This window comes from Oncorhynchus clarkii, chromosome 26, assembly GCF_045791955.1.
Source record: "Oncorhynchus clarkii lewisi isolate Uvic-CL-2024 chromosome 26, UVic_Ocla_1.0, whole genome shotgun sequence".
NCBI classification, from domain to species: domain Eukaryota; kingdom Metazoa; phylum Chordata; class Actinopteri; order Salmoniformes; family Salmonidae; genus Oncorhynchus; species Oncorhynchus clarkii.
In genome coordinates, this window is record NC_092172.1 from 12,290,977 (window position 1) to 12,300,384 (window position 9,408).

Sequence of the window (9,408 nt, forward strand, 5' to 3'; positions counted from 1 at the left end):
ATTTGCACACACTGTATATAGACTTTTTCTTGTATTATTCACTGTATGTTTGTTTATTCCATGTGTAACTCTGTGTTGTTGTTTGTGTCGCAATGCTTTGCTTTATCTTGGCAGGTCGCAGTTGTAAATGAGAACTTGTTCTCAACTAGCCTACCTAGTTAAATAAAGGTGAAATAAAAAATAATAATAAAAGAAGCACCCACTCTCTCTGGACAGAAGAAATACAGAAATGTCACTCCCACTTGGCCAGAATCATCCTTTGCATGACCATCGGGGCGAGGCCCGGGCTCGGAGGTCTTCAACACACCTGCCACCACAGGTAATTCATTCTCACTCGCGTCAGGTTCCATTTCTGAGCCATCAGAGACAGCAGAATATGGTTTATACTTGGCGCCATTCTTCCTCAACACACATCTTTCCACTATACTCACCTCTTCTCCTTCTTCCTTGCTGTCCATAACCACATCTCTCCGTTCACCATGCTCTTGCTACAATAAATTACATTACATTAAAGTTTAAAGTGACATTCTATGTATCATTAAACCGTTGGGGAAAAGGCTGAATCATAGGTTAGATAGTGTTGGTAAATTATTTTAATGAAACAATAAGAAAACATTCAATTATTCAATTATCTGATTAACACCACAACACCATTTTATCCAGTAGATAGGCTGTGTGCTAATGGCTATTTGCTCCCTGTGTCACACTTTATGTGTCATATCATAAATGTCATGTTTACACCAGGGGTGAAAGTAAAGTGGTACGGTCTGGCGTCCACAAAATAAATGGTGGGGGTACGCTGTACAGGTAAAATATGAGCCTATCACAATCATTTAAATCAAAATGTTTAAAAAAAACTGTGGCCTATTATACTATGTTTTATCATTACCGCATGTCAGAGTCAGGAGCATTTTGCAAATGGACATGAAAACAGGTGGTAGGCATATGCTCCAAAATGTAATGTGTTTCGACAAAAAGAAACACTGAAATTATGCCAAGGCAGAGATGAGTGGCCGACACTGAGATACACGCAGACAGCAGTGGACGCATACATTCTGGCCTAATGCCAAATGCCAAATGTCATGACACTTTTTGGTGTTTTGTGTAACAGCTGTCTCTTTCCATTCACCACTGTTTGGAGGCTGGAAATATATTGCGAGTGAGTGAACGTGCGCGAGTAGCCTAGTAAAGGAGCTCTTGTTTGATAATCAGATGAAAACATCATGACGGGTTGTGTTTATGCCATAATAAAAGGTCATACATTTTATTTCTCGGTATAAGAGGTCTGCACCGGGAACAAATTAACTAGACTTTCACATCTGGTTTAAACTCATTGTATGCATGGGTAAAATGGGACTTGGTCTGCAAACACTACTAAAGGTATGCTGGAATGTGTTGCAGGTATCAGTTGAGGTTTGTCTCCATCATCTTTTGACTGGAAGAGTCTTTCACAGAGGAGCGCTCTGGGCGGCCCTTATGTAAAAGGGCAAGAAACCACAGGAACAAGAAGACACCTGTAGGAGGGATTGAAAAGTCACAAATCACTCAGCGATCACTCAGATTTAAAGCAGTCAATCATATATCTTTCCTTAGAGAGGTTGTGTGTGATAGGATACTGACCCTGGAAGCAGTTGAATATACTGAAGAGGTACAGTCCAGGGAGAGAAAGAGGGCCGTAGGTGCAGAACGCCAGCCCCCATGGTACTCCTAGCACACAGCTGAGCCCCAGGAGCGTGGCCCAGTCCTTCCACATTCTATCCTTCCCTCTCTGCCCCCAAAGTTTCACCACCACCACACCTAGCATGGCTGTGTTGAAGAGGAAGACCAGGCCCAAGTATCCACTCACTGTGACGTAGCTGACTACCACTCCAGGGCTGTCTGTAGCACTGCTTATCCAACATCTGCAGTTAGACAAGAGTCCATTTGAACCTTTGTTTGTTTTCATGGCTATATATTTATTTAAATATGAACTTTCTGTCACAAAATACCGTGAATTGAACCTCACATGTCTGTTGATGAGCCATTATTGGCCCCCTTCATGTAGAAGCTATGTCTTCCGTAGACTCCTGAGAAACCACAGGCCACCACAGTCACAGTGGGTATGCCTGGAATCAAATACTGCTTTTAGACTATACATTGTATGGTGCAGAATATCACTCAAATGTCAAAGAAAAAAAAAAGACTTATGAGTGAAACTTGTGATCTCACCCCATCCAAACAGGCTCAGTTTGAGCAGGTATTTCCTGACATAGATGTTGAAGACGCGGACTAACAGCATGTAGAGATGGAATCCTTCAATGGCCAACCAGGTGAAGGTAGACAGGAGAGCCCAGTGCAGCATCAACCCAAAGGCCAGACAGACACATCCCTCAGCCCCATCAGCCTCATGCCACACCCACCACTCGCTCAAGAGGTAGGAGAGGTGCAGAAACAGGAGCGCTCCTGTCAGATGCACATGAATACCTATTGACTGTTCAGAACTCCTCTTCCTATGGGGACAGAAAACAAGAGGCTCAGGCCCACAGAGATGTTTATATAATGTATACCATTTATGCTCTATTTCTGTGATCAGTCTGTGGACATGTTAAAAGGGCTAAAGTGAGTTCTCTTGCTTACCTCTACTTTGAATTTTATTGCTTGATATTTTTGACACATACGTTTATGAATATCTACTATTGGTGGATGGTTTAACTACTCTGTTTATTTTTAAGGAAGAGAGAATACTTACCTAAGACATGTGTACATGACAAGGCTTACTGTTGTGAAAACCACAGAGAATGATGAACCAATGTAGGAGATGTAGCCTAGGTTGGCGGCATTCACAGAGTCTACCGACAACTTTGAGTTCTGTCAGTGGGAAAATAGGACAAGGAATCAAGAGTATGTTACCAGCTAGGACTGACCATACAAAAATGATGTCATTATTAAAGTGATAGTACACCCAAATTAACGTTTTGGCGTTGGTGGTACAAATCCAATGCAAGTCAATGGTACCTATTATCATTTTTCGCACTTCATGTCCAAATTATCCTAAAGTATCTACTATTGATTGCACAACACAATTAACTTACTTATAGATGATTTGGACATGAAGTGCAAAATATGATAATATCTGTATCATTGCCTTGCATTGGATTTATGCCCAAAATGCTAAAACATGGCCAGGTTAACCAATCAAAGCATAGATTGCAGTCATACCTTGTCGAAGGACTGCTTATAGAGTAAGGAAATCATTATGACATTTTGTCATTTGGGTGAAGTATCCCTTTAAAGTGAGTGTTTTGAAGACTTCTATATCAGTCTTTGCATGTCTTACACAGCTATGCTTTGTATAGAGTCATTCAAATAATTAAAGTAATCATCTATTTAAACAACTGTAGCACGTATTTACCACAAGCACAGCAAAGAAGCTGAGATGGTTGCAGCTGCACACAAACTCTCCGTGAATGAGGGTGGTGTTACAACCCTCTGAACTCCAATCCCCTGCAGACAGAAAAGCCACAAATGTCACAACCACACACACACACAACCACACACACACACACACACACACACACAGGAAAATAACATGGTAGTCCACAGCAGTGTTTCAACCACTAAAAGATGAGTCAAGCCATAACCCTACCTTCGCCATTATTATTTTCTGAGTCCTTCCAGAAAACACAAGTCCCTCGCTCCGTCTGAAACAAAGGCAATGTAAAACACACAGTGTGTAAAATGTATGGTTACATCATTGAAGTATAGACTAGATTAATATTTGTTTTAGAGATGCACAGTCACAGTCTTATTCGTCCAATTAGTGTCTAAAGTTCAAGTAGCCTCCATTGCACAGTTTGTCCATTCACCCACCACATTTGTGTTTCTGAAGGCGATTCTGACAGGCTGGTCAAGGTCACTCACACCGTGGTCCCCCACCCTCACAGCCAGCACAGACTGCCTTAGGACCTCCCCTGATCTATAGCCTCGAACTAGACCGAGCTGTTGGCGACATTGGAGGAAAGTGCAACAGAAAGCAGTAACAGAGGAGCAAATGTGCCTTTTACTTTCATAAAATCCTTCCTCAAGGGAAACATCTGTATTTAACGAATTCACGATACTAAATCATATATTCATTGTTTTACTGTAGTGATAAATTGCATACCTGATATGGTAGCAGTGATACGATTTTGTCCGTTACCATTGGTTGGTTTCAGCTAAAACTAAGAATGGCCTATGAGTCAGTTACAAACCTTGAATAGAGAGCTGTTGAGTACAGCCATAGTAATGTGCACATAGTCAGTGGTATGAGAGTCGCTCCTCTTGCTTCTCTGGAGGGCATGTGCAGGGAAGTGCACTCTGTGTCCAGAATCCGTGCCCGCTTCTGCCTATGGTGGAATTATTAACGGACATTTACATTTTGAGTGCAACACATCCATCGGAAATAGCAACAATTGCAATATGCAACAGTAAAGAGATAAGGCTGTGTCTGAAGTCTTTGTTGCTGCACCCCAGTACATATGACTGAACCAGAAGGTTGTGAGATCAACAGCAATGAATTCATGATCTCACCTGATTGGATGCGTTGACAGACCATCTGTAGAAGTTTGGGATGTGCAGTCTGCCCTTTTGAATGCATCTTGTAATTCTATCCTCATAACACCTACCAAAAACACAAATCATCTTACACGATTTGACCCCTTTCTTATATTCAACTTAATCAATCTAATACATGGCTATCAAATCCCGTGTGGCTCAGTTGGTAGAGCATGGTGCTTGCAACACCAGGGTTGTGGGTTTGTTTCCCACAGGGGACCACCAGTATGTAAAAGTACAAATCTGTATGCACTCACTAGTGTAAGTTGCTCTGGATGAGAGCTCTAAATAACAAAAATGTTACCCTAATGGACATTCCCATATGGACTAGCTAGATGTTTAACTGTGTAGCTAAAATGATAAACAGGTACTGACTTTCTTTGTAATATCCATGGCACGTTAAAATCCCCTTACAACGGGGGATGATAGGTGCAGGGCTTTTATTGGAGTACCTGGTCCATGGCACTTCTTGGTGAAGGCAATCTTCAAGAGCATCTTTACAGTTTGGAAGATGGTCTGGAAACGTTATCGATAAGGTTAGCCATTATGGTGCATGTATCACTCTGAAAACGACTAAAATCCATACAAGGTACCAATGCTTCATTTCAAGACAACCACATCAAAACAACCAGATGAAAAACTACTGTAGGCACTCTAGCACTAAAGCCAATGCGGGTGACAAAAACTCAGTGGGGACCACATCAATCAGGGGTGGCAAACCCTGGTCCTTGAGAGCCGCAAGCTTTTTTTCAGCTTAGTTGAGAAACACCAGGTTGAACTAATCATGTATATTTAACAGACCTTGATTAGGTATCTTATTTGAATATGACAGCTCTCCAGGCCAGGGTTGTCCACCCCAGATATAAGTAATGCACTTTAATATTTAACTGGTCAACTCATTTTCACTGATGCCCATGAATGTCCAAACATGTTTACGTAACCTTGACCTATATTCATCCACAAATGCCATCCATTTTAACACTTGATCAACACATAGAAACAAAACAGGAGCTTACCATTGGTACTCAGGGTTGCAGGGATGCATATAAATATGATAATTAAATCACGGATCTTCATCACGCTCTCCCTTTTTCAGTCTGTGACCGCCGATGGGTTAATGGTCTGTCTTCTTTGTTGATCTTTGCTTGTGTGTTGATGTTTCCTGATTTCATATCATCCCCACAAATAGAGAGGGGGTTGGACATATTTATACATGCAGGAAGTTGATTTCTTATTCAAATTCGACATAGAGTATACTGTGTCATTTCAAAACAGGATGAATACAAGTAGGCTGTTGTAAACACAGCATGTAATGAATACAGCACTTTTATTAGTGGTTGATTCAATTTGTTAACATACAGCATACAATTTAAGAAAAATCATCAAGAATAACACAATAAAGCTTAAAAGCATATTTCCTTTGTAGTAATTTTTTTTTTTGGGGGGGGGGGGGGTGTTTGAGGGGTTTGAGGGGTTAATGTTAGGTAAATTAATATATTAAAATAATTTTAGTTAGAATCAGAAACAAATCATAGATGGTGGCATTTCTCTGATACGGATTTCATCGTTACAACATCTCTAAGACTCATTCTGCCATTCCCCAGAAAGTTACTAGAAAAGAGGATGTCTCTGTTTCCCAATCATAAGGAAATGGTCAAATGTGAGTGTATTTGAGAACCTACTGCTCACAGTGAGACACTTTCTGCAGAAGTGATATTATTTCAAATGTAAAAAACATGACCAGATTGCAACACACTAACCATAGTTGGTTAGACTGTGGAAAAGCAAGGGATAGATTGCCAAACTAATAAGGACGAGGCTGTGTGAAACGGTCTATCACATAAGAATGCTTTGTCTCAACATGTATTATGTGGGCTTTATCCTAAAATTCAGAAAAACCTAAGTCACAGTTTACGTTTTCTTGCACTATGTCAACAAGATCGCAAAAACTCACTTTGATGGTACATGGGCTTTCTTCTTGTAAAACATTACAGTAACTAATTTGAAACAGAATATTGACAGTATCATTTCTTTTAAATGTGTGTGCCTTATTATCAGTACAGTTGAGATTTCATTCTGCTTTACCACAGCAATCATAGAGAAACCTCATGGTATGCAGGAAAATAAATCCTTTGGTTTGTCACTGGCTAATTTATGCAACAGTCAGTTCAGCAACTTGAGATCGCATATTAATGAAGGTTGATAATCATAAACAGCATACACTTCAATGAAATCATTCTCTCAAAGCACTTTCCCAATAAATACATTGGAATGATACAGAAGAAAATACATCAACACAACTTTATTTTTTATTTTAAATTGATTTAACTAGTCAAGTCAGTTACATTCTTATTTACAATGACGGCCTACCAAATGGCAAAAGGCCTCCTGCGCAGACGGGGGCCTGGCATTTTAAAAAGTGAATAAATATAAATATAGGACAAACACACACATCATGACAAGAGAGACAACACAACACTACATAAAGAGAGACCTAAGACAACAACATAGCAAGGCGGCAACACATGACCTCACAGCGTGGTAGCAACACAACATGGTAGCAGCACAAAACATGGTACAAACATTATTGGGCACAGACAACAGCACAAAGGGCAAGAAGGTAGAGACAACAATACATCACGCAAAGCAGCCACAACTGTCAGTAAGAGTGTCCATGACTGAGTCTTTGAATGAAGAGATTGAGATAAAACTGTCCAGTTTGAGTGTTTGTTGCAGCTCGATCCAGTCGCCAGCTGCAGCGAACTGAAAAGACCCAGGGATGTTTGTCCTTTGGGGACCTTTAAGACCTTTAACAGAATGTGACTGGCAGAACGGCTGTTGTATGTGGAGGATGAGGGCTGCAGTAGATATCTCAAATAGGGGGGAGTGAGGCCTAAGAGGGTTTTATAAATAAGCATCAACCAGTGGGTCTTGAGACAGGTATACAGAGATGACCAGTTTACAGAGGAGTATAGAGTGCAGTGATGTGTCCTGTAAGGAGCATTGGTGGCAAATCTGATGGCCGAATGGTAAAGAACATCTAGCCGCTTGAGAGAGCACCCTCACCTGCTGATCTATAAATTATGTCTCTGTAATCTAGCATGGGTAGGATGGTCATCTGAATCAGGGTTAGTTTGGCAGCTGGGGTGAAAGAGGAGCGATTACGATAGAGGAAACCAAGTCTAGATTTAACTTTAGCCTGCAGCTTTGATATGTGCTGAGAGAAGGACAGTGTACCGTCTAGCCATACTCCCAAGTACTTGTATGATGGCAAAGGGAATGATATTTGTGAAAGAGAAACAAAGAGACAATGCACATGCCATTAGACACAAAGCAAAAACTCCCCTTGCCATCTAAGTAGATATGAGTGATCTCCATTGTGGACAGACCTTGTTTACTGGTCGGGGTTGTTGCCAGGATACATCTCCTCCTTGGGTTTGGCTGTAGAGGTGTGTAGAGCTGCTGATGTGATCTTGTTTTTCGCCGCCTGCTCCCTGTCTTTCCTGGCAGTGCCACAGATCCATAGGAATATAAAGAAGCCTTAGAGAGAGAAACACAGACAGATCATCACCCAGACTCCACCCACATAGGTGCTAAATAATAGGTGCTTTCAAACTATGCAAGATCATGGGGCCAAGTTTCTCTACCTGTCACTCCTCTCCCTTGGTACATAACCTTATTTGATCTCCACTCTCTTCCCTTCCACACCCTAAACATCAGCTTTCCTATCTCTTTCTGTCCCTGTCTTTCGTGATGTTCCCTGGGTCACCTTGAAGGGAGTTGAAAATGCTGAACAGGTAGAGGATGGGAAGGTTGACATAGCCGTAGCTGAGGAAGGCCAGGCCCCAGGTGATGCCCAGCAGGCAGGTCAGACCCAGGACGGTGCAGATGTCCTTCCAGGCCAGGCTTGCCTTCCCAGGCATGCCCTTACTGCTATAGCACTGCAGCTGGCAGATCCGGGTGGTCACCGTTAACAGAATTCCAGAGTTAAAGACAAAGATGAGGGTGAAGTAGGCCACGTTCATGCAGTAGAAGAAGGGGATGTCCATGATCCAGCAGCTGCAGTGACACAGTGATTAAACAGAGATTCTATTGGACAAACTGCACCTGGTCTTTACCAAACACATCATCACCTTGTCCTTAACGTTCACCTATTGATCTCCACATTAGGAGCATAACTACACGGTACATTGGGCCACCCCTGAAAACATTCAAAAAGAGAAAGATAACATTTACTCACATTGTATTTGTCTGGTTAGTGTCTGCCATAGTCATTTTTGTAGGTCCATATAATGGTTTGATATCCTTGACTGCCAATGAAACTCCCACAATGATACCAGGGACCCCTGAACAGTGCATACACAGGATGAGTGTATTCACATATCTGACCCCGGTTCCATGTACGCAATGTCTTGTTCCACTGTATCTCTCACCTGAATGAGCATGTTTATAATTGATTCACTTACCCCAGCCAATGACAGACAGCTTGGCCATATAGTGTCGGTAGTAAGTGTTGAACACCTTGACCAGGAGGAGATACAGGTGGATAGCTTCAATGGCCATCCAGGTGAAACAGCTGAGGAGGCTGTAGTGAATGGCCGCCGCAATGAAGATGCACACGCCCCTGATGTCCAGGCTGGCCCCCCACTCGTTGAGCAGGAAAGAGGTGTTGAGCAGGAACAAAGCCCCGCTCAGTGACACGTGGATGCTGTTGGCATTGTCCCCCCTGGAGTTTCTGAAGTAAGGGCACAACAGTATCAGACAGCTGATAAAACAGGGTGGATAGATGACTAGTACGGGTGCAGTCCTCTATACAGACGCGGGGATAACTACACG

General features: G+C 42.0%; 1 protein-coding gene across 2 annotated transcripts; it reads right to left on the reverse strand.

The window, feature by feature from the left end:
• Nucleotides 1–431: 431 nt before the first annotated feature.
• On the reverse strand, nt 432–5,753 carry LOC139384746 (adhesion G protein-coupled receptor G3-like). 2 transcript variants are annotated; one of them, XM_071129612.1, is made up of 12 exons: nt 5,589–5,753; nt 5,025–5,088; nt 4,549–4,639; nt 4,230–4,364; nt 3,850–3,978; nt 3,626–3,680; nt 3,392–3,483; nt 2,729–2,847; nt 2,209–2,489; nt 2,006–2,105; nt 1,621–1,901; nt 432–1,514 (listed from the first exon to the last, which is right to left on the reverse strand). In XM_071129612.1, the coding sequence occupies exons 1-12, from the start codon at nt 5,647–5,649 to the stop codon at nt 1,405–1,407; spliced, it is 1,518 nt and encodes a 505-aa protein (XP_070985713.1). In that variant the 5' UTR covers nt 5,650–5,753; the 3' UTR covers nt 432–1,404. The 2 variants fall into 2 exon arrangements, with proteins under 2 accessions (XP_070985713.1, XP_070985714.1); XM_071129613.1 differs by having other exon boundaries at nt 1,270–1,514; nt 2,006–2,066; nt 5,589–5,719.
• Nucleotides 5,754–9,408: the final 3,655 nt, after the last annotated feature.

What these genes read in the sequence shown, in the direction of transcription:
- LOC139384746 (XM_071129612.1), bottom strand. Translation starts at nt 5,649, where the DNA reads ATGAAGATCCGTGATTTAATTATCATATTTATATGCATCCCTGCAACC. An exon ending in TCAACAGCTCTCTATTCAAG is followed by an intron (nt 3,979 to 4,229) that starts GTTTGTAACTGA and finishes TGTCGCCAACAG; the next exon opens with CTCGGTCTAGTTCGAGGCTA. An exon ending in ACTGAGCCTGTTTGGATGGG is followed by an intron (nt 2,106 to 2,208) that starts GTGAGATCACAA and finishes ATTTGATTCCAG; the next exon opens with GCATACCCACTGTGACTGTG.